The 26122-nt window shown below is 32.2% G+C and overlaps 1 protein-coding gene, 1 long non-coding RNA gene and 1 pseudogene across 6 annotated transcripts; 2 read left to right on the forward strand and 1 right to left on the reverse strand.

Moving 5' to 3' along the window:
* The first annotated feature begins 2803 nt into the window (after window positions 1-2803).
* LOC122282806 lies at window positions 2804-4114 on the forward strand. Its single transcript, XR_006230469.1, has 3 exons — window positions 2804-3531; window positions 3670-3803; window positions 3980-4114. It is a non-coding gene; the product is annotated as an uncharacterized LOC122282806 (long non-coding RNA).
* A 1812-nt stretch (window positions 4115-5926) lies between these two features.
* LOC122280725 (2-oxoglutarate-dependent dioxygenase 19-like) lies at window positions 5927-10096 on the forward strand. 5 transcript variants are annotated; one of them, XM_043091730.1, is made up of 5 exons: window positions 5927-6132; window positions 7873-8147; window positions 8232-8467; window positions 8626-8953; window positions 9502-9708. In XM_043091730.1, exons 2-5 carry the CDS (start codon window positions 7914-7916, stop codon window positions 9550-9552), a joined length of 849 nt encoding a protein of 282 aa, XP_042947664.1. In that variant the 5' UTR covers window positions 5927-6132; window positions 7873-7913; the 3' UTR covers window positions 9553-9708. The 5 variants fall into 5 exon arrangements, with proteins under 5 accessions (XP_042947664.1, XP_042947663.1, XP_042947666.1 ...); XM_043091729.1 differs by having other exon boundaries at window positions 5929-6145; window positions 9564-10096; XM_043091732.1 differs by having other exon boundaries at window positions 5929-6132; window positions 9186-9515.
* An 11219-nt stretch (window positions 10097-21315) lies between these two features.
* Window positions 21316-23522, reverse strand: LOC122282361 (annotated as a pseudogene).
* Window positions 23523-26122: the final 2600 nt, after the last annotated feature.

The following is a 26122-nucleotide window of genomic DNA, read 5'->3' on the forward strand; positions in this document are numbered from 1 at the left end:
GTAGAGGCGTGCAACAAATCTATAATTTGTGTAAGCAAGAATATTTAATTGTCCATAGCCATTAAGGCTATATATATATACTAGTTGAGGTGCAACGTGCGATGCACGTTTGCTTCATTGTATTGTTAACCTATTTAGTTAAGTTACAAAAATTTATCAGTAAAAATATTACATAGATATAAACAATAAAATAAGTTATGGATTTATTTATTTATTTTTTTGTCATTCTAGTACAGGCCCATATTGACAGGACCAATGGAGATAATATTAAAGTTTTTGTGTCTCTGTTGATTGAATATTTATGGGTCTACAGCAAGTTGAATCATCCCATTCTGCAACTAAATTGAGTTTTATAAATTTTAATATCCTTGTAAATTTTTATTCTTGTTTTTTCATTTTAAGTTTATTTGTCCATCAATCCTAAAATTTATTGTAATGCATTTTGTTTTTTTGTAAATTAGTTTGTAACAATTAAATATTATGTATAAGGAAATATCTAAATAAATAAATAACTGAATAAATTGTCATAAATCTTTAATTCAAAAGAACTAATATTAAAAAAATTACCTGTTCAAGTTGAAACCCAAAATGCAAATTGAGATGTCAAAACTGAAGCAGGAAATTTCAAAAAGTTAAAACAACAGGGGAAAATAATTTTACTTAATAGTAAATAGTACAAAATGAAGAAAATAAATATGAAATCAATCTTATACTAACATATAGGCAGTGCAAATGATGAAAAAAGAAACAGAATCGGATAAAAAATAAAATAAACAAATTTGAGAAAGTAACAAAAAAATAATATTATAAAAATATTGAGATTAGATTTCTTGTAAAATTCTATTTAATTTAGCTAAAAAAAACATTATATCAATTTTTTTCCCAAAATTTAATTATTTTTTAAAAATCTCAAACATTTCATTTCTTATTTTTTGCCTATTCTATTAAAATAATATTTCTCTATTCCTTTTTTATTATTATGATTTTATTTCTGTTTACAAATTTAAGAACTTAATATTTTTTCTTATTTTTTTAATTGTTACTTTAGTGAATATTTTAAACAAAAAATTAAATCATTTTTCGTGGCTATGATAATATTTTTATAATTAAATTTTTTATATTTCCATAATTATTTAAATTATTTTTAAAATTATTATTTAAAACTATAATAAATATGAGTATAATAAAAAGTGTAGATATTCCTTTTTTTTTATTATTTTTTTACTTCTGTTTACAAATTTAACAACTTAATATTTTTTCTTATTTTTTTAATTGTTACTTTAGTGAATATTTTAAACAAAAAATTAAATCATTTTTCGTGGGTATGATAATATTTATGTAATTAAAATTTTTATATTTCCATAATTATTTAAAATATTTTTAAAATTATTATTTAAAACTATAATAAATATGAGTATAATAAAAAGTGTAGATAATTGAAAGTAAATAAATATAATAAAAAGTTTCAATGATTAGAAGAAAATATTAATAAAAAAATAACATTCAAAATTAATTTTATACTACGTATAAACGGTGTAAATGATGAAAAAAAGAAACCAAAATCCTATAAAAAAGCAAAATAAACAAATTTGAGAAAATAACAAAAAAGTAATCTTATAAAGGCATTCACATTAAGTTTTCCAGAATTTTTTTTATAATTTAGCTAAAAATGAGATTTCCTAAAAATTTTCTCTAAATTTTACTTGTTTTTTAAAAACTTGTAACATTTCATTCTGTATTTTTTATCTATTATATTAAAATAATATTTCTCTATTCTTTTATTATTATTATTATTATTATTTAACCTCAATTTACAAATTTAACAACTCAATATTTTTTCTTATTTTTTAAATTGTTACTTTAGTGAATACTTTAAACAAAAAATTAAATCATTTTTTGTGGGTATGATAATATTTTTATAATTAAATTTTTTATATTTCCATAATTATTTAAATTATTTTTAAAATTATTATTTAAAACAATAATAAATATGAGTATGATAAAAAATGTAGATAATTATAAGTAAATAAATATAATAGAAAGTTTAAATGATTAGAAGAAAATATTCGTAAAAAAATAATATTCAAAATTAATCTTATATTAACATATAAGTGGTTTAAGTGATGAATAAACAAATGAAAATCTTAAAAAAAGCAAAAATGCAAAATAGACAAATTTGGAAAAAAAAAAAAAAGTAATGTTATAAGGGCATTCACATTAAATTTGTCATAAAATTCTTTATAATTTAGGAAAAAATGACATTTTTAAAAATTTTTCTCTAAATTTTACTCATTTTTCAAAAACCTCCAATATCTCATTATCTATCTTTTCTCTATTATATTAAAATAATGTTTCTTTATTATTTTTCAGTAAATATTTTTTACTTCTATTTACAAATTTAATTATTCAATATTTTTTCTTATTTTTTGAAATATTACTCTAGTGGATATTTTAAACAAAAGTTTACATAATTTTTTTGTGGGTATGATAATATTTTTTATAATTAATTTTCTTTTATATTTCCATAACTATTTAAATTATTTTTAAGATTATTATTTAAAATTATAAAAAATATAAGTATGACTAAAAGTCTAGATAATTGAAAGTAAATAAATCTAATAAAAGTTTAAATGATTATAATTATATAAATATTTATATAATATAACTATAAATATATAAATATTTATATATATAATATAATTGAAACGTCTGTATATAAATATATGTACATATATCTAGATATATAAGTAAATAAATCTAAATCCTAATCCGGTAATAAACAAAACACAACAGGGGCAGAAAAGTAATTTTTACTCTAACCCTAGACAACCCTATATAAGCATCGTTAACACTAATTCTCTCATTTCTCCCCCTTCCTGTTTCAGGTGCCGTCCCCTCTCTCTCTCTCTCTTTTAAAGCTTTCATCTTCTTCTTTAATCTCTGTTTGTATTTTCTTCTCATTTTAATCTTTTGCACTTTCGTCCTCATTACTCATATCTTGCGTTTATTTGATTTATTTTTTGTTCATTTTTGTTTGTTTAGATTTAGATTGTTCTTTACGGTATAATAATTTTTTTTTTAAGCTTTCAGATGCGAACCGTTTATTTCACATATTTTTTGTTGCTTTTTTATACATCTAGATGAAGATTATTCTTTACGATTTTTAATTTTTTTTGTTTTTACTTTCAGATCTGAACAAATATATTTTTGTTTGATTTTCTTTGTCATTTTTTGTTTTTGTTTTTGTCTCTTCTCTTATCTTGTTCTTGTTATGTCTTATTTTGTTGTTTGATGTTTGGATTTTTCGGATCTATACAACAACTTATCCCTCATGGCCTCTCTCTGTATATTTCGGCATCTCGTGTGTATTAAGGCACTGTGTTTGGGTCTCTTTTTTTTTTTTTTTTTTTTTTTTCCGATTGATATTTTCGGATTTTTTTGTTGGATTTGTTCTTTGTTGATTCTTTCTTGCATCGTGGCTAAGATCTGCTGCCTATGACCGCACGTAGCAGCCCGCGACCATGGCAGAAGGTGAGATCTTTCTCACTTGTGTATTATTTCACCATAGTGTGTATTAAGGCACTCTGTTTGGGTTTTTATTTTTTTTATTTTTAAATTTTTTATCTGATCGATATTTTTGGTTTGTTGGTTGGATTTGTTGTTTGTTAGACAAACTTTTTATTTTTCCTGATGGATATTTCTGGGTTTCTCGGTTGGATCTATTGTTTGTTGCATCTCTCTCGCATCACAGTTCACATCCGCTGCAAATGGCCACCCGTGGCATCCCACGACCATGCCGGAAGGTGAAATATTTTTCATTTGTGCATTATTTTGGGGTATTGATATATATTATCAGTATAAATATTTTTCACATCTAAGAGGGAATTTTTTAAATTCCAGAGTTTTTTTTTTCAAAAATTTTGGAACCGGGTTTTATTTTTTTACTCTTAACTGCGGTTTTTTATTTTTGTGTTCTCAGCACGTACGAAGAAATCAGAAGATGAAATTTCAGAAGATCGAATTTGTTTGATGGGTTTAATTTTTTTGTTGGTTCTACTCTCTGTAAAAACAGATGTAAATATGCAAATATAGTTTTTATCTTTCAATTTTTTTTTTGTTTGCTGTAATACATATGCATATCATGTAATTACATAATATAACAAATTCATTCACACAATACAGTTAATTTTTAGAATACTGAGAAAAACAATAAAAACGTACCTACAATTCCTGAACGAGAGAGCAGAACATACGGGAGAACTCAACAGACGAAATGAAACAAATTCTGATATTTAAACTACAGTTCGATTCACTTTCTCAGATCAAGAGATAAACATTAAGGGTAAAAAGACAAAAACATCAAGCCGGCAAAACAAAACGACACCAAGGAGAAAGAAGTAAACAATAAAATTAAGGGCAAAATCGGAAATACAATAATAAAAACCAAACTGTCGGTGGGAAGGCAGAAAGACCAAAAAAATGTTGGTGAAATAAAAGTAAAATGCAAACTACTGTAATTGCCAAATAAAACTAAGGGTAAAATGAGAAATAAAATATTTACTGTTCCTAACACTGTAGCTTGCGGATTGCTGCTTATATTATCACTATAGATATATATATATATATATTTTTTTTTTTGCTATAGAGTCGAAAGCCTCACAAAGGAGACCCAGTCCCAATATTGAGTTGTGTATATATATATATATACACACGCTGCTAGCTTAAGGTTGTGGGGCGTAGTAATTTTCCATGAATGTTGTATAAAATTAGGGCTGTAAAATGAACATGCTATTTGACAGGCAGCTCGAATTCAACTTGATTAAACTCGAAATCGACTCGAATCGAATATTAAATGGGCCGTTCTTAAACATAGAATTATATTCGATTATTAAACGGTACAAATTCGTATAAAGCTCGACTTGCTTGATTAATGTTCGTGAACAAACTCGTATGAAACTCGACTCAACTCGTGAGCTCGACTCCTATATATATATATATATATAATTTATCATATTCTTAATTATGTATATAGACTTAGTCTAACTTATAGTCCACTAGATATACTATATATAAATTTATATTATTAATTTATAGTCGTATAGAACTAGAAGTTGTGATGAATACATAAGTTTTATACAAAATTATATTATACAACATATTTTATATATATAAGTTTTATATATAATAAATATATATATATATATATATATATATATATATAAAGCAAATCACTTAAATATTATTACTAAATTTTGAAAATTACATAAGACATTAGTAGTTATACTAATATAGACTATAACTATACTTATACTAATATATTTATACTAAATCACTGTAACTAATACCAATAGTCTAATATAAACTATAGTTATAGTTATATACTAAATCACTATAACTAAATTACTATAGTTTATACCTATGTATTAAATGTATTACAAATATATACAAATATAATTATCAACCAATGGGATGATGACAACTGTTAAAATGATAGACAACACTATAGCCATTGGGAGCAACCGTTAGTGGTTTTAATGTGTTTTTTTAGTCTTTTTATTATATATATATATATATATATATATATATTTTTTTATCGTCTTTAATTTTTTTTAAATATTCACAATATTATTAAAAAAATGTTTTTTAATCACGAAATAAAAAAAATTAAAATAAATAAATAAAAAGGCCAACGGTGGGTAGATGAGAGCAGAACCTTTAGTATTATTTAAAAAGATATAATAAACATTACAAATATAAATGCTGATAAAGTAGTAAACTAATGATAATGGACTTAATAGTAATTTCCACTACATAAGGTAAGACAAGTGCTGCTGCCTCCACGTGTGATTTCCATCTTCTTTCCAAGTGCATGATTCAACGACTACGATCGCACTGCACTTCACTTTAACTTTTTTGACCAAAAGACTTCAGACCAAATTCTTCATCCATATCGTCTTGTTCCTTCCCGAATCCTCGGTCTTTCTTACTTCTCAAACCGTCGACTGTAAAAGAGAGCCATGCCTTGAGGGAGAACAGAGAGGTTACCAAGAGAAAATCGTGCGGCAATTCGTCTACACATCTGGTGACGATGGCTTTAAGCCATGCTCGACGTGAGGAGCGGCTGAGAAACGAGTAGGTGTTAGATGTAAACAATTTTTTCCTTTTATTTCTGTTGCCTTTTTTCCCCTCTAGATTCGAACAGATCTTCATATATTTTGAGAGATCGTGTTAGATGTCAACATTGTTAACTTTTTTTTATTCTTTTCGATTGATTATTATTTTTTATTTTTCTTCCAGTCTCATTTTCTCTGTTCTTTTTCTCTTTTGTTTGTTTTTTCTTCCATCGTGGATGGATCTGTAGGGAAATGAATACATGTTGTTCATTTCCTACAGATCTGAGTTAATGTAAATTTTTTTAAAAACCTTTTATTTTGGTTGTTGTTTTTCTTCCCCTGTAGATCCGAACAAATGTTGATATATTTGAAGAGATTGTGTTCATATCTCAGTGTGCTTAATTTTATTTTATTTTTTTAACCTTTCTAGTTGATCTTTATGTTTCTTTTTCTTTCACTAAAATTTTGCATTAGCGAGCAGAGCTCGAGTCGAGCTTGGGCTTGGCTCGTTAACAGAACCGAGTTCGAGCTCGAGCTCGAGCTCATTTCCCTTGTACACGAGCCGAGCTCGGACGTTCTCATAGGCCCGGCTGACAAACGAGCCGAGCCCAAGCTCGACTCGAGTAGTGACCGAGCCGAGTTCGCACACCCCATGCTCGCTCGAACTCTGCTCGTTTACAGCCCTGAATTTAATGAGAGAATATGCTATTGATGACTTCAGAGATTTTTTTTTTAATTAATAAAAGAAATAAGAATTTCATTAATGCAATCAAGTAATATATGACTTGTCAAACTGATCAATCACAGGCACAACTTCCTGGGACCATCCTCAATCCATACAGACTCATTTTCTAAACGCATGCCTAGTTTTGTAGTAATATGAGTAGCCTGGTTGCCACCTATTCTTTCAAAGCATGAGCTGAAATTAGATGTTGTATGTCATCAATCAGTTGATCCTTCCAATAGAAATCATCATTGCCATTAACCCCATCAACAACTAGTTTTGCATCACCATCGAAAAGCACCTGATGCAGATTCATCTCTTGGCATAGTTGAATACCTTTGATGAGAGTATAGCACGCACTCTGCTGAGAATGCAGAACATACATGTAACCTTGGAGCAGACACCACAATCTCAACCTCCAGCTTGTTATTCCTTACCACAATGCCAATGCCCATTAACCACTTTTCAGAATCATAAGCAGCATAAAAAAATAGCTTTGGAATTGTCGTTATTGTTGGAACTTATCATTTTTATATCGAGAGGAATACAAGCTTAGGTATGGACTATTATATATGTATTGTATCCAAGGGTCCAAATCTAGATTGTTTTGAAGTGTACATGTTATTCGTTAGATTATGTGTCGCGTAAGTTTATACAGCCTGGCAATCAGGCACATGATCATGCCATGATCCCACCCTCATTTTATTGCGGAAAGGACCCCTCCTCTTCTGCAATCAAGCATACCTCCTTTTCGTTGTACAGCCCGGCAATCAAGCATGCATTTGCCATCCCATGATCATCCTCTTCTGCAATATCTACTGGTTGTGTATTCGAAATGTGTGTATGGCTGAGTTGACTTTTATATAATATCTAATCAACGCACGTGATGAGAACATAAATAAAAAAATAAAAAATAAAAAATAAAGAAAAGATTCCCTCTCATGCACGCTATATATACACACAGTTTCTGCTCATGCATCGTACATCCCAAACATAGTTCAGTCTCAGCTGTTAATTCTTCTTCCTCCTCTTCAGATAAAGCATATTCCCACCTCATCAACCCCAATAGCATCATCATGATAAGCATCAAGCAACTAGCTGAAACACGTGGCGACCTCACCTCCATCCCCACCGCTTACAACTTCTTTACTCCCAATAACGACATCCATCTACCAGTAGTTTCGGATGAATTATATGAGGATTCCATCCCTACCATCGACTTCTCTCTCCTTACCTCCGGTACCCCCGAACAACGGTCCAAGATCGTCAATGACCTTGGCAAAGCCTGTCGAGACTGGGGCTTTTTCGTGGTAATTAAATATGATATTGCAGTTTTGTCTTCAGGGTTCTTTTTGAGTACTTGTATTGGTATTAAGGTTGATGATGATTATCAGGTGATCAATCATGGTGTGCCGGAGAGCCTGATGAAGGTGATGATTGAGACTTGCGGAGAATTTTTCAAATTGTCGGAGGAGGAGAAGCAGGAATATGCAGGGAAGGACATTTTGGACCCAATCTTTTATGGCACCAGCATTAATGGTGCAGCGACCCAAGTGTTATTTTGGAGGGATTTTATCAAGTTTTTTGTTCATCCTAAGTTTCACTGTCCGACCAAACCCACTGGACTTGGGTAATGAAATTAATGTCTCTTCCCTGTTCAAAAACTTCAGCGTCATCGATCATTGGTTACTTTATAACGAGTTGTATCCTTAAAATTCCATCTCATGATTAGAAGTATACTTATTTGAGAAATTAATTAGACTTTTGCTGTTGTAAATGTTGAAACAGGGAGATTTCAATGGAGTACTGCAAAAGAACGGGGGAAGTAGCTAGAGAGTTGATGAAAGGAATATCAGTGAGCTTGGGGTTAGAAGAAGGCTACATAGAAAAGGCCATGAATTTGGATTCAGGTTTACAGTTTGTGGCTGCAAACCTGTATCCGCCATGTCCAAAGCCAGACGTAGCAATTGGCTTACCTCCTCACTCAGATTACGGCCTCTTGACTCTTCTTATCCATAATGGGGTATGCGGTCTTCAGGTGCAGCATAAAGGGAATTGGGTCAACTTAAATCCCAATCCCAATGCATTCGTGGTTAACATTGGCAATCATATGGAGGTGAATCCCAATTATTCTAACATTATCAAGTTCATTAATTTTTACCTTTCTATATATATATATAAATCTGTAATTATGCATATTAATTATATATATATACACCATTTGTGAGATTATTTTTGTGTGATCTATTTGTGGTTAAAGTACTTCCCAATATATACATGCTCTATTGCATGCATTGTTGCAGTTTATTTCACACCTTTATTTTTTTTCTTTATGAGCATTTCTGCAGGTTTAATTGATCAAGTACAATTGATCATGTCAGTTCTTGGTGTTAAGAAGGGTAAATTATAGGGATTTTATTGTAGGGATTGGTATGTGTGTGTAATATTCAACATCCCGATATATGGAGGGCATAGCTTACTATCATTAGCCTTAATCATGCCATTAGGCTTTTGATTAGGGCATTATAGAGTAATCTAAACACTTTGTTGCATCTCTTCAATACAGATACATTGGCAATGATATATACGATCTCCTCTGTTACCAAGATAAAACATAAAATTTTTGGGATCAGTGATGGTGTTATATGGTATATGGTAGATCAGGTCGTGATATCGAACCCTACAATCTTTGTTAATATTCTAAAGAAGTGTTAAATTCCTGCAAGATATTGAGTAAAGGCAAGTACAAGAGTGTTTTCCATCGGGCACTTGTGAATGAAACAGATGCAAGAATGTCGATACTTGTGGTGCATGGACCAGCACTGGAAACTGTTGTCAGCCCAGCACCCGAGTTGGTTGACAATGAAACCAATCCTCCAGCATTCGCGGGAATGAAGTATAGAGAATACCTGGAAATGCTGCAGAGCAAAATACATGCGAGATTGTCTCCCAAGTAATTAATTAAATAATATTATTGCTTTTGTATTAGGATTTTCTGGATAATTCAAGCTTAATTTGTCGTTTTTCATGTCTATCTATCGATATTAATTTATCAAAAATTTTATGTACAGTTACTTTTCATACTGTTTATGTATTTCACTGATATGATTGGTTTTAATATTTTTTTAATATAAAGTAATTTATTTGACTAATCATACCAATAGAGTACATACATGGTACGTAAAAATGACTGTATTGAACATAATTCTTACTTTATATGTTATATTTAGTTGATATTACCAATTCCAATTGAATTGTATGTTGGGCGTAATGGAATCATCAATCATGTACTCCTATTCCAAAATATTTGTTAGGAGTTGTGCGTAGCCAATTAAGGCAAGAGTTGGGGATCAATAAAATAAAGATTGTCTTGTATATTTATTTTGCAAAATCATTTGTTGTTTTTAGGTCGTTTTAATCCGATTAATTAAATAAGTTTTAGAAAAGTGTTCTATATTATTCTTTTAATTAGTATTTATTTTATCATAATCTTTTAATATGACATCAACTATCGACAATACATTTTCAAAAAAAAAAAAAACTATCGACGATACCTTTTAAAAGTTGAAATAGAGCTAATAAATTTATCAGTCGGGCTGTCAGTGGTCTATAGAATTTCCTGATAGAAAATATAATATATAATAGAAAATGTGTTGGAGAGGAGGAGGCAGTACAAAAACTTCGAATGCTGCATTTTTAATATTCGTAATTGTTATTGAACATAAAACATTACTCTCTATTTATAAAAAAAAATAATAAAAAAAATTATATAATAATGAGTTAAGATAAATATATTTAAAAATCAAATCCATTGATTTGATAATTATAAAATTAAATATTTTCTCCAACTACTCTAAAAATAAAAAGATAAATTCTCCAACTTCTCCTTTTAAATTTAAGGTGGAGAACTTTGAAATCTTGAATTTGAAATTTAGTATAATCTTCATTGATTGATTGATTGCCAATAAGATTATGAGAATGACATTGGTGATAAAGTGACTGGTGGCTAGAACATCAAATCTAGAGTTGTAGCCAACATTGAGTTAATAATGGGTCAAAACCAATAAAGGACTGGCAATAGGCTGAAAAATGAAGTCCACGATAGGCTAGATATGGCATTTATCAACTATAGGACTAAAATCAAATGGCCAAAAAAGGATATTATACTTCAAGCAATGCTCACAATAGACCAAAATCTAATATTAATAAAAATGGCTCACAACTAATAAAAATATTTCAAATTCAAGGATTTAAGACGAAACATAGTTGAAAATTTTGTAAGAAATAAAAGTAGTAGAAGAACTTAAAAAAAAAAAAATAGTTAACATGATGAAACCTAATGTTAGTCAAAGACTCGATCTAATACTATGACACAAAATATAATATATAATAGAGGTGGTAGATGTAGGTCTGTCCACCGACTTGACCCGACCTGAAAATTCAACATTTCGGCCCAATCCGAAGTAGGTGCATATCATTTAGCCTATACTCGATACTCAACCCAATAATGCTTTCGGAAGACATGAGCGTTCTGACTTGACCCTTTTTTTTTTTAAATGCTTTAATGTTTTACGAAAAATACCAAATAGAGAACTTTATAAGAATATGTCACATGTACTTGTTTTGAAGGTAGATTATTTTTATGTTAGTACGTAGAATTTCGTCTCTCCCCCTAAAAATAAGATGACCAATGCAAATTTTAAAACATTGCCACCAAACAAGACTCCTTCAAGAAATTTCCTATTTCTTAATACTAATGAATGTATATGAAGGTTTTACGCAACTTCTCTTGACTTCAATGACTTGGCTACATTTTCTAGAAAAAGAAGAAATTCATTAGATATAGTAATTGCAAATTAGTAGCAACTTGATTTTTTCCAATCATTCCTAAAACCAACTTCCCTGTCGATGCTTTCTAAACCAAAGTTTTTTTGTTTTTTTAAAAATCAATAATATTGATGAATGGATTTCATTTTATGTTCATGTATACTATTAATTTAATCAATCACAATATCATGTGCTACTTAAGATGGATTTAATCATCTCGAAGCGGCTACACCAATAATGTTGTATAAATGTACTTCTAGTAATCACACTAAACCAAAAATTCATAAGTCCTATTTAATTTTCTTCTTCATCATCATCATATCAGTATGCACTTGATCACAATCAATTGATACAACATAATGTCCATAAATATAATGAACTCTTTACCTAATAAATATAATGTCCGTAAAGCCAGCCCACATATGTCCATGTCAAAGTAGCTTTCATAAAGAGAGTAAAAATGGAGATGATTTCCCTTGTGCCCAAAGAAAGGCACAACAAGATGGATCAAAGAGCTATAAAATATTCCATAAATCAGGAGACCATCACCGCAACAGTGGATACAAAGTTCTATTTACCATTGTGATCAAAGTGCATAATGTCATAATCACAATGTCACAAAAATAACAACGTTTTTAAAATATACAAGCTTACTCCTAAAGAATTATTTATTCTTCAAAGAATCTTCAATCAACCTTATTCAAAATATTCTTCAAAGGTATCTCTACATTAAAAAAATAATTATGTTAAACATATAATTAATTGAAAGGACTATAAAAAAATATTATTCAAATATGAATCTCACTAGTTTCTAACTTGTGGCTTTCATCATATTCCATTACATCTTGGGAGTCATAATTAATGGAGGGAGCCATCAACCAGTTTTGTGTGTAGATAAGAGCTTCAACTGTTGTTGGAGCCAATGAGTTACGAAATAAATCTAAGACCTGATCTCCAATATTAAATGTCGACTCAGATTCAACAATAGATATGGGAATGAATAGCTAACACATTTCGAGCTATATTGGCAAGGATTGGATATCTAATTGAGTTCATCTTCTACCATATTAGAATATCAAAGCTGAGGGTCAATGGTTCAACACTTTTCATGAAATACTTATCCAATTCTAATTTAGACTCTACTACACCTTTTGATGCTTGATATTCCTGATATATATACTAAATATATCATCCCATCATTATAAGAAGTGTTGATTTGGGTCTCACCAACACTTGACTGACCCATACTTGAACTTACATTAGATTTTTAATATTGTTTATACATCAGCTCAATCATCAACTTATACATCCGCTCAATCATCATCCTTAATCAATCAACAAGTTCAGACGCTCGCTTATTGTGACGCCCCCAACTCCCATCTATGAACACGTGGAAATCGAGGTGTCAGTATGATAACAACATGGGTCACGCATCCTATCAGGAAGTGTCAAATGTGTGTACATGTAAAAAATGTACAATAAAAATGCAGCGGAACAATTAAAGTCGGTCAACTAAGTACCAAAATTGTTTAAATACAAATTCACTTAAATACAATCGTTACAAAAGTATTACACTTATCCAATGAAAAAAATATAATTAAACCAAAATATAAAAACCCAAAGTGGGACATAAATCCTAACCCATAAGAAAGTGATCCCTAATCACTCCTCCGGTAGAGCTGCATCCTCAGGCTCTGCATCCTCATCTACAACAAAATCTACGGCACCAAGAAACTGTACTGCATGTAAGTAATAGTCCAAACAACCCATAAGATAAAAATACATTTATGTAATAAAAAAAAAATGCATGAACATAATGCCATATGCACAAGACCCAAAAATCATCATTTCCCAAAATGAACAATTTTTCACGCACCCCAAAATCCCAATTTAGTTTAAAAGCATGTTCAATCTATTAAAACATCCGCCATTTTCTCAGAAAATGGCATAAATATCCAATTAACATTGTAGATGGGAATCGCAGGCAAGACTCTACCACCATCCCTACCACATGCGCCATAAGCGGAAATTACAACTAGAATTCTACCACCATCCCTGCTTACCACCATCCCTACCGCGTGCACCGTAGGCGGGAATCACAGGTGAGACTCTACCACTGTCCATACTTACCACCATCCCTACAATTCCTTTTACCTCTCTTTCAATCTATCAGAGCACTGTAGGCAGGAATCACAGGCGGGACTCTACCACCATCCCTGCTTACCACTATCCCTACTGCGTGCACCGAAAGCGGGAATCACAAATGGGACTCTATCACCGTCCGTACTTACCACCATCCCTACAGTTCCTCTCTCTCAAACCATTCAATCCCTTCATTTCAAATACGCCCAAAATCTTTTTTGGCATAAAAACTCAGTTTTCATTTTACAAACATGAACATGCGTGCACAATGCACTGTATGACATGTAACAAAAATACACCAACCAACAAATCCCAACGTCAACCAAATGCACAAACAACTCTGTTCCTCATTCCAATCGACCCCCGACTCCTCGGACTTAGTTCAACACAACCAACCAAATTCACAGAATAATTGTTAATGCAAAATATATTTAAATATCAAAATTTATTTGAAAAATACTTACAGCGCTATAATATAATTCTTGGAGGATTAATGAGCTGCAAAGGCATAGGCAAAACTACATCACAGTGCAAAATGCACTATGATCATGGGTCTCAAAATACCCAAATTTGAACAGAGACAAACGAAGACTAGGAAAGGTTAGGGTAGAACTTAGAAGTGTTGGTGAATCTAACGGAAGTGGTGGTTGGCCGTTGGTGGCGGCATAGAGGGCGGTCGAATGCCAAAAAGCTTAAATCGGAGATTGTGATGTTGAGTTTCATCGGTAGCAGATCGAAGCTGGGGATGGGTAGTTTGGGTTGTTGGGAGGCCAGTGATGATGTCGTGAAGAAATGGTGGCCGATGGTGGCGTGAAGGCAGCGCTGAGAGGATTTTGGGCTCTGGTGCGCTTGAGACTTAACGGCAGTGTTTGGAGGGCTGAAAATGGGTAGGTGATCAGGTTGCCGGCCGGAGGGGAAGGAGATGAGAGGGGCAGTGAGGCACACAGGCAGCGCATGGCGATGCACTGGGCAGACAAAAAAAATGAACGGAGGGAGAGGGAGGGGCTGGGTTGCGCGGGAGAAAGTTGTCAGGAGGCAAAGACTGATGTGACCATCTGTGGTTGGTGATTCATTCAACTCCATTAATTAATTTTTTTTTTCTTGTTGATTTATTTCTTAATATTGAAATTTATGAAGAATTATGTTTATATGTTGAAGGTTATACAATACCCCAAGGATGGAAAGTGTTAGTTTGGTTAAGAGGTGTTCACTTGGATCTAGAATATTATTCAAACCCCAAACACTTTAATCCTTCAAGATGGGATGTTAGTAATCAGACAATATTTATATTGAGTAATGCTAAAGGCAAGTTTTAAGTATACGAGCCTCGTGCAAGTATTTTGTACAAAAGTAGGCCCTACCAGTGAAAATGACTTTTATTTTTACACTTATTAATGATAAGATCCATCTTTTTACAAAGAGTAGTCTACAAGAGACTTGTATATTTGAAACTTGTATAAATTGTTACTCATATATATATATATATATATATTACTCGATCTTAGAATACAAATAAATACTTTAATTTAATTCTATCAGAATTTAGATCACGTGTTCGAATTTAAACTCTACACTTTACTTCTAATTTAACTAGATATTTCAAGTATATACCTACATATTAGGAATTACACATCAAGATAATATTAAAACATAAATCACATAATTAAATTTACCTCCTCTAATCATATTTTATTACTAAAGAATTGTAGTGGTGGCTGCTCTAGACTGATATGAACATCGCTATTAGAAAAAGCTAAAATATTTTTAATATATATAAAGGCAAAAGGATTAGGTATCACAAATAAAGCCAGCAACATTTTACAACCTTCCAAGTCAATAGGATGGTTGTAGAAATGGTATTAATTAGAAGTGCTACGAATTTCTTAAAAGTAAATTCATAACTAATATATCTTGATATGGTATGCAAGATTCTTAATTTTGAACAAAAAATAAATATATAATCTAACATATTGCATCAGGTCATATTTATTAGTTAGTGTTGTCTATAAAATTTTTTTTTATGGTAAATGTAGTTGGGATTGAATAGAATAGGCTAGATCTTAATTAAACTCTACCATAATCGTCTAAACTATCTTTTTTTTTTTAATTTTTTTTTTTAAGAATAGTTCTATATGTACTTATAATTTCACTTATACTGTTACTTACAAGATTTATTTTGTTAATTTTTGTTTAATTTAAATTCTATAATTTTTAACATATTAATAATTAATATATAGAGAAGTTAGTTTTTTTATAAATTTTTCTGAAGTATATTTTCCTTTCTTTAATCCATCTAAATTAACTTTTCTTTAATTGGCAGGCTGGCAACATTCTAAAACCTTCAAGGTCAATGTGATGGTTGGAGAAATTATGATAACAACTTGAAGAGAAATGATATTTGTAATCGTAGTTGTGCAAGTACCACACAGTCTCTTTAAAAAAAATGAATTAATACATGACCCATATGAAAAAAAAAAAACTAACTTTTTTAATCGTGGACCTCACTTTTTTTCAAAATAATTGTGCGGCATTTACACACTTCACGACTGTACGTAGCATTAATCATTAATAATAGATTAGGGTTAGGGTATGATGGGTTAGGTTTCAAGCTAGATCTGCCGTCTTTTTTCTATAAGGTTCTTCATGAATTAGAGCACTCTTCTATTTTAGTTAACGATTTTTACCTACACCAAACAATGTAAACATATGTTTATCTGATTTTTATATCATTTAAATTTTTTTTCTTTATTTATTTTAAATATTTTTCTAACTATTATTAAATTTATAATATTTTTAAATCTTTCATTATTTCTCGTATATTAATACGAACCCAATATCTATCTATTGCGACATCGCCAAAATGACATCAATAACCTGCGCTAAGAAGAAATTAAAAAGAAAATAAAGATGGAAAAAACTCATTCATATTTTTTTGAGCTTTTTATCCTTTTTAGAATTTACAGGCTTAGAAAGATTTTTAGCATAAATATTATAATAATACTATAACTATAAAACAAAAGTGTAAATACAGAAATATTATAAAAAAAAAAGATTAGGAAAAAGAAAGACATAATAATAAAATATCTATAAATAAATAGTACATGTTAAATGAAAAAAAGCATTGTAACTCACATGTATTTTACTTTGATTTTACGCACACTACAAGAAATCGGACCTTTTCCAGCGATTTTATTTTTGTTGAAATTAAAATCGCTGCAGTAGCATAGTAAAAGCAGCGATTTTAGGACAATAAAACAGTAATTTTCTTTTAACACTTTTTGCAGCGATTTTTTACTTATTACAACGAAAATTAACGCTGCAAAAAAAAAAAACATGTTCATTGCTTAAAATTGCAGCACTTTTTAAACTTATTGCAACGATATTTTCCATCCGAGTTAGCAAAGTGATTTTGCAGCGCTGTATCGTTCGCTACTACAACTCATTGCCTCGCCAAACACCTTATAATTTCAGTACTTTTATATTTCCCCCCAAGTTTTTTTGCCCTCACATTTCCTCACTTCGCCCGATTTGCAACAGTCCTGAGAAAACTTCAATCTGTTCCCATCAACCTTCGTCGTAGCTCAATCCACCCCAACGAAAACCTAGTTTCCTTGCATTCTCAAGTGGCTTGAGCTCACTTTCCAACAATTTCTCCCATTAAGCAGAAATTCCATTTTCGGCCCTGTATTTGTTCAGAGTTTCCAAAGAAGATTTTGATCTCCCAACGATCAAACCCTAGTTTCCTGCACACGTCCTTCCATTTTATTTGGCAATTGGCGTCTCCGTTTGGGAAGCTGAATGACTACGTTTCCACCTTCGCTGGAATAGACGATTCCGTGCCTCCATTTCTAGTTCGAAGTGCCTAGTCCTCTGTTTTCTAGAATGATCAAACGAGGCCTAAGGTATCTCCTATTTCTTGTGAATCTATGAAACCCCTTTATGAGTTTTTTGCATTACAAACGTTGTCCTTTTTCAGATGTACACTTGTGTTTTTTGCTAAGTGATGGGAATTTGATGTGCATGTGCGTGTGTTTTAGGTATACTGGTTGTGTAGCTGCCTGTTGTGTTTGGAGGAAAGGGTGTGTGCATTAGATAATACATGGCATTAAGCAAATAGAACTTCTGTATTTCTTAGGATAGAAGCAACGATTTGGAGATGAATACCTAGAAAACTTCTATACTTCTGAACCAGATGCATCTACCACTCAAGTGCATTTCAAGTTTTTATTTTTATTTTTATTTTCTTTTCTTTTAAGTATTTTTTTAACATCTTTAATCATTAAGGAAAAATTACAAAAATATATAACTTTACTACTACTCACCTCCTTAATTATTAAGTAAAATAAAAAAAAAAATCAATTACAAAAAGAATATATAGTAGATAAGTTTGTATATGAGTAGCAAGAGTATAATTTTCCATTTCTTTAAACGCTGTAGCTCAAGCTTGGTATTAAGTAGTTATCAGACAGAGACTATAAATTTGTTGCTTGTAATACTTTGTTTATTAGAAGTATGAATTCCAATGTATATTTCTACTGGAGCGTACGTGCTAGTGATCGACCATGTACTCCAATTCATACTGTTTCTGGTTTTCTAGAATTAATCATGCAAATCTCCTCAGTGCAGCTCAGATCCTAATCTGATCTGCAGTTGCCGTATATGAAAGTACTAATAAGGATGTTTATGTATAAAGCTAATTAAGACTGCAAGTAATTTATTATTCCAATACCTTCAAAATTTGGAGGCTTTCTGACAGGCTTCGATCTCAACATACATAGATGATCAGAAAGATATACTGCAGCAGACTGAAATTAAAGACATGAGAAGCTTGCTAATTCGCTAGCTAGCTAGGAAGACAAAAATTAAAGTTATATATACCAATAAATACACACTAGTGATATATTTCATAGTGCCAAACCTTGAACCATAATACAAGCAATTAATGATCTGATAGTTGGAGCTAGGACTAGCTAGCTACAGTACAGCGGGATGATCTGATGCTATTCCCAGATAAAAATGATTCCCTAACTAGTGAGATAAATTAGAAATGAAAATTAAACCATAGGTGTTTTTTTTTTTTTTTGAGAGTTTAGATTAACATTATGGGCTCATAGATATGTAGATTCATGTGTAGCATCAAAACATTCTACTAAAAAGTAAGTGACATGAGATGGTGATGATCTTAATGGCCAATTCTGCAAAGTCGGGGTAAGTGGAAACTTTTGTTTTAGATTAGGGGATAAAATGATAATTTTGATAGTTTAGTGATCCTATTGCAAAATGAGTGGCTAACGCTGGAAAAATGCAATTTCTCCCTCAAAATTAAACTCTAGAAAACGAATTTTCATGCTCATCGACAATACAATATTGTAGAACCCTAGCATTCAGTTGTAGCGTCAAGAGAATTTAGGTGCTAAGAAGACATTCAACTGAGTTATGTGTGACTAATTAACTTCAAGTAATTAATTAAATTACAGCAGCTGCACCACCAAACCACCAAACTCTCATACTTCTGGGTCTAAACGGTTCAATGGAGCTAGTGCTATTCCTAGGCCATGTTTAGTACATGATGATCAGCTTCTTGTGAGGAGTGGCAGCAGAAGCTAGGCTGTAGATTTTTCAAAAACAATGTACCACCATGATTCCTGTTTCAATCCTATCCAAAATGTGCATGTATGACATAGAAATACAAGGAGTTGATGTAAAGCTTTAAGGCAAGTGTAGTAGACCGTGGTGTTCTTGTAGATGCCCATATTGCAGAGTTAAGGTCTGCACTCGAAAAGCCTATTGTTAATCCTTGTCACATTTGATATTAAGTCCATTCCAAATTACATGGGGCAGCTTTGCTATTTCCTTTGTGTTGGGACTCGATGCCTGATAGTTCAGTTGCACTGCATAGATTAATTTCCTGAATCTATCAAGAAGTTTTTAAGTGATGAGAATGTGTGTTTTGTGGTGATGTAAAGTGCAAGTTTCTCAGATATCAGTATTTGCAACGGTTTTCTCTCATGAACAGGTCAAGTATGCCATTCATGATGCTTGTACTTGTTATTTGCTTGCAGACTCTCTCTTAAATTTGCTCTAGGCCGTTTTCATCTCCATCATGTACTTAAAGAGATGGCCTTTTTTGGATAAGTTTTTGTGTAAAATTTCTTTTGTGGGCTTTTGTATCTAGAAATGTCTTTTGAGGTTTTGAGTTTGGTGTTTTGATTTTCTCTAGTGTTCTTGTGGAGATCTTTAAGGCTGCCTACTAATATCGAACTTTTTTAACTCAAGCAAAGGCTGGAGTGGCCGGCATGCATGTAATTTGAGGCAGGTACTAATGTTCAAAATAATTTTAATTTCCAGAAAATTGACCAATGCTAATATATTTATTTATTTTTTACATTAATATTATTTTCTTTTGATTATAAATATATATAATCTCCAATTTGCTCCAGTAAGTTTGATTCTCATGGATATCTGGCATGGATCCACCAAAAATCATGCATGAATGATACCCAATCTACACATGACCTTATTAAGACTACATGATAAATCAAAAGAAAATAAAAGAATCTCTCATGAGATGGTCTCCCTGTAGTTAGAATTGCTTGGGGGAGATATATATATATATATACACACATGATTGTCATGTGAATTTATACTGAAGAATGACTCAGATTGTCCCCTCTCCCATATCTCCCAAAACAATCTTTCCATCAATTAACTCTTCCATGAGCCCCTGTCTTCCAATCAACTACCTAAAGGCAATGGGATTAATTGCTGTTATTTATTGATGCTATGTTCTAGTTGTTCTGCTTTTGTGGTAAACACAACTTAAAAGAGGAATAAATGGGGATTTTACATGATGGTTTTGCTCACATTGAAGAGAGACTGTTTTGAGTAACAAATATATTTATGTGTTATTATTTGCTGTTATTTATTACTAACATGTTCTAGTTGCAATTTGTAAACTGCATTCATTATATTTTCTGGGTCACTTAAATTTGCTAGCCACTCTAGCTGAATCCAAGCTAGAGTGGGGTTCTTATGTTACAAACATCATAGATTTTAAGCCTAACCCACATCTATGCACTCTAAAGACAACATCGGCTCCTGGTTTTTGTGTTTCAAACTTTTCTTTCTAGAGTAATTCTTGAGTAACACTTATGTATTTAGAGAAGCTTAAACTATTTTCTGACAGTCATTTGTGTGTGGCCATTAATAGTTGTCAACTAACATTTGTTATGTCCAGTTTAACAAAATCCAATATGCTTTTAGGATAATTAAGCATCGGAGATGTAATATGCTACCATGGTACCATGGCTTAAATTGTTGCAGCTACCATGAATGTCAGCCCATTTGTGTGAATTGCTCTATCACCCTTACCGTCGCATCAACTATTAAGTAAGAAGGGAAGGTAATAGAGTTCCGAGAGGCACTAATTACTGGCAAAGCCAGTACTATTGATGAACATTTTCTGCATGTCAGAAAGCAAACCTTGGACCTGGAGGAATTCTTCTCTATTTAGAATTTATATTTCCCGAGACTTAATATGCAATCCTTTATAAGACTCCTTTCACCTTCAAATACCTGGTATCATAATAGGAGCATCCAACTTTTAGATTAACAGTTCAAGAAAGCTAAGACCCAACTAGGAAAAAAATTTTCCATGTTGGAAGAAAAATATTACTACGTGCCGGTACCATATGTGAATGGTACCTGTAGTCTGCTGATCCTGGTAAGTGGTGAAAACCTGTGATTTCTTCAGTTGGGATAACAGTGTCTCTTGGGATCAATTTCCACATCACTCCACCAACAGTTTCAATTCCAAGGGTCAGTGGAGCCACGTAACAGAAAACGCAATAATAGCATCAAGAATCCCACAAGGCACATTGTCAGTGCTGCCCATATAGTTGTCTACATTATGGTAGCACCATCTCATCGATAAGATTATTGCAAACATATAATATGAAAAGAAAAGTAGTACCTTTAGTTTCTTCACCACCCTCTCCACTCAATATGCTTCCTTGTACAGCAGCACCATAAGCAACTGCCTCATCTGGGTTCACAGCTTTGTTTGGTGAGTTTCTAGATTTTTAGTCCTTAAGAAGCTGTTGAACATTTGGATAGAAAGTGCTTCCACGAACAAGCACAATTTCATCAATTTTTATCTTCTCCAAACCGGCATCTTCCATAGCCTTCTTAAGATGGACTAATGGTCTTTCAGTCCAAATCTTTAATTCAGCTCCTCAAATCTAGCTCGGGTCAATGGTTCAGAGAAGTTAACACCCAATTAAGTGATTCAATCTCGACATGGACTTGGTGTTCGCTGCTAAGAGCTCTCTTGGCGCGCTCACTTTCCCTCCTCAGCTTCCCAAGAGCTCTGTTTCAGTCCTTGCTGATGTCCTTGCCATACATATATATCAATTTGATGAAATAGTCCATAATTCTATGATTAAAATCCTCACCTGCAAGGAAATTGACCTTCCTTAGAGCACTAAATTTTAACTTATAGGGGAGCCTAATACAAACTTCTGTCTCATAAAAAACAGATACTTGGCATTTGCTTGTATACATAATACTCTTATATCTGCCTTTCTTATGATAAATAAAACATGCTGAACCACTAAACAGTGTTGAAGTACACAATCTGAAACCCTCTAGGGTTTGTTGCAGTCCAAGTAGTCAAATCACCCTAATTAATCTCTAGGAGACTGAAAACTTTCAGACATAATCAAAACTTTATATAGGCATCCAAGAACATATATAATTTACTGCTCCTTTCAATCCATGTTTTCGCTTATAGAAAATTTAACAACCAATAAAACAGGGTATAAGAATATATGGTCTAACCTCCAAGATTAGTGTCTCCATTAGTGGCAAGAACCTCAAAAACTGATGAATCAGGTGTCAAGATACTGACATCAAAACTCCCACCACCAAGGTCAAGCACAAGGATGTTCTTTTCACCACCCTTCTTGTCTAGACCATAACCGATGGCAGCAGCAGTTGCTTCGTTGATAATTCTGGCAACATTCAGTCCAGTGAAGACTGCCGCATCCTTGGTAGCCTACCTCTGGGTTTCTATAACATTACGCTGCATGTTGGAACAAATATTAAAATTTGTGTAATTGAAATTAACGACAGGGTTTAAGAAAGTAGAAATTTTCTATATCAATCGAGTAAAAGTATTAGGTACACAGTTTTTTGTTTCTTTACTCACCAGGAACTGTCACAACGGCATCCTTGATTTTCTGCACAAGGAATGCTTCAGCCGTTTCCTTCATCTGAGTCAGAATCATGGCATTGATCTCCTCAGGGCTGAAAACCTTGGTCTCACCATCCGTAATCTTCACTTTAATGTAAGGCTTTCCATCCTTGTTCACAATCTGGTAGGGCACAAGCTTCATGTCTCTCTGAACCTCCTTGTCTTCAAATCTGTGTGTTTATAGAAAAGCCTGTCACTACCATTTCCAAGCAAATGGATATATAATCGGAAATCAACAAGTTTTGATTAGGATGAATTACTTCTTTGCATTAAGACTCTTGACGTAAAAAATGGTCCTTTCAGCGTTGACGGCTGCCTGGTTCTTTGCAGCCTCACCGATCAGTCTCTCACTGTCAGTAAAAGCAACCCATGAAGGGGTGATACGGTTTCCTTGGTCATTCGCTATGATTTCAACATGACCGTTCTTTCAAACACCAAATATGAGTTTTAATTGTATTTGCATGGCTGGCACTTTGGCTTAAATTTCATTTTTAACTTAACTAAGTTCAATTTATATTTAAAACTCCATCCTTTTTCCCTCTCTTACCTCACGTTTAGCACCTAAAAAGATAGCAGCAAACACACTTCCAAGTTCAGAAATTTTCTGCATCAGATTCTGTCATGCTTTCTTTCTGCTTCATCTATCCTTACATTTTCCCCCTAATATTTGTGTAGTTGGGTGTGTAACTATGTGGTTGAGAGTCTGGAACATGCAATATTCGTGCTAGAGTCTGCTTGGAGGATAATTACTTGTTTTTCTGCCCTGTTTTGTTCCATGCCGACATTCTTACCAAGTTGTTATTCTGCTATAGTTATACATTTGTAGTATGCTCTATGTGCATCACTTTTCGAATATGTGTAGGCCTCCATTTATGTGTTAAACTGTAAGATGTCAGTATGAATTTAATTACCTTCTACTCAAGCTAATAACTAAGTAAACAACTATGGTTTTCAATAGAAATCCTCTGTTTATCTCTTCCTCTGTTTATGCTATGTGTACCCACAAATCTTGCTTATTCCTAATTTTCATAACACTAGTTCATTGCTTGTGTAGTTGGGATTATAGTTGAAGGAGGGGGGGTTTTGAAACAGGTATACAACTAACTTAGTTGGCTTGTCAAGCTAGTGCAGAAAGTCTGATCAAGTATTTTGCTTTGAATGTATACTCTTAAGTTCTAGCACCTTAGTTTGCATTTATCTTATCTCTTTACCTCAACCTCAATATGTGACATTATTGAAAACCAAATGGCCTTAAAATCTCAGACCAAAACCAGCTCTAAGTAGCTAGATCTGAGAGGAACATTAATTACAGCTCCTCTCTTTCCTTTCACCTGATTCCTCTTAATTTTTACCTCAAAAGGGGTTCTATTGATCCTTTTAGTCTTGTGGCCAACATTATGGGTCGATGAAATATTTCCATCTTATGTATTTTATATTCTATAGGTTGTCGTGTGTATATGATTATATGGGGTCATGTGTTGGTTATGCAATAGTTAAGCTACATAATTCCCATATGTTGCAATATGTTTCATTTCTATAAAGTTGTCTTCTGCAGTAATTTAGTACTTTTTTCGTTTATTTTTGAAAAACAAGGATTCCATACCAAATAGTGAGTTTGCATTGACTTGGGAACACACCGTATGGTTACTTTGCTTTTACATGACGATCAATTTTCTGAAGGGGGACCTACTATAATTGGAAGGCCATGCCATGCAATGTTGTGCTAATACTACGATGGGTGAAGGTTTTATGGGTGAGTCATAAGGGCTTTGTCGTGGGTAACCTCCCTGTCATTAAAGAAAAAGAAACAATTTTCTGAAAATTGCTTACATTTACTTTTAGAGTTCTATTGATCTAACATTTTGGAGTTAAATTTTTCTGGTTTCCTTAATATCCCTGTTTACCAGTACTTGTTTGTATGGGTCCCGAAGATAAGTTAAATCAGGTTGGCAAAACTATAAAAAAAGAAAATTAATACATGTTGAATAAATTGGAGGATAATGGTTTTGGTTTCTGGGTTTTGAAATTCTTTTACGTCATTGCTCAATAAATTGCATATACCCTTAGATGGATAAACTCCTCCATGTTGCAAAAATATTTTAGTAAATTCTTGAACACTTGTCTTTTCTAAAGTTTCTAAATCTTAAACATTTGTCAAAAGATAAGCATTTAACCGCATTTGATTTCCATCACAGTTTGACGTAAAAGAATATTACCTGAAATCGCACCATAGAAAATTGTTCTACCATTTTAAGTGGACTCTATGTTACATATGAAAGTGTTTTGTGGAGATTTTCATATAAGCTAGCTTCCCATCAATTATTTAGGGGTCATTTTTAGACTACAACTTGAGGGACTGCATATAACGTTAATAACTCTCTTTTCATTGCTTCTAATATGATGCTTTGGAGGAATAAATGTTGCTCAACATGCTGTTTATACACTTTTCATTGAGGGCCAAGATTTCATTATGAATAAACCTTTCACTGGCTGAATGAGGTTCCTTTTTTTAACAGAGTGTTGGACTATCATTAGCCATCATTGAAGGTCAGTTGGATTTAATGAGAATGTTCTCCTTCCACCTTTGCTGAAGCTGAGTTTACCGATCATCTTGATTAATCTCTTGACAAATGAGATGGGCAAATTAACATCTTCCTGAAGGACTTCCTAAAAGGTACATTTTTTGACTCTGTTCCCACATGGATAACACGAGGGCTACAAGATTAAGTCCAAATATAGCTTTATTGGTACTGTTATTAAGAACTCTTTTATATAGTTCGCCATGCATGTTCCCCTTAAGGAAGCCTTGAGGTTAAACTAACTAATGTGCCAGCTTTTTTGCTAAAATAGTCTTAAATAATATACATTTTTCCTTTTATTTCTGCTTGCTGTATTTTCCTAAAGGAATTACTTCATAGCATGTGGGTGAATTTATGAGTTTTAGGCATAATGGGGCTGCATGTTGGTTGGTTTTCATCCACATGGGTTCACATAGATCAGACTTATTATTTTGGACTTGGATTTTGCTTGCTGTTATCTTATTTTGTTATTTCATTGATAGAT

The sequence above is a fragment of the Carya illinoinensis genome, chromosome 11 (genome assembly GCF_018687715.1).
Source record: "Carya illinoinensis cultivar Pawnee chromosome 11, C.illinoinensisPawnee_v1, whole genome shotgun sequence".
Classification (NCBI taxonomy): domain Eukaryota; kingdom Viridiplantae; phylum Streptophyta; class Magnoliopsida; order Fagales; family Juglandaceae; genus Carya; species Carya illinoinensis.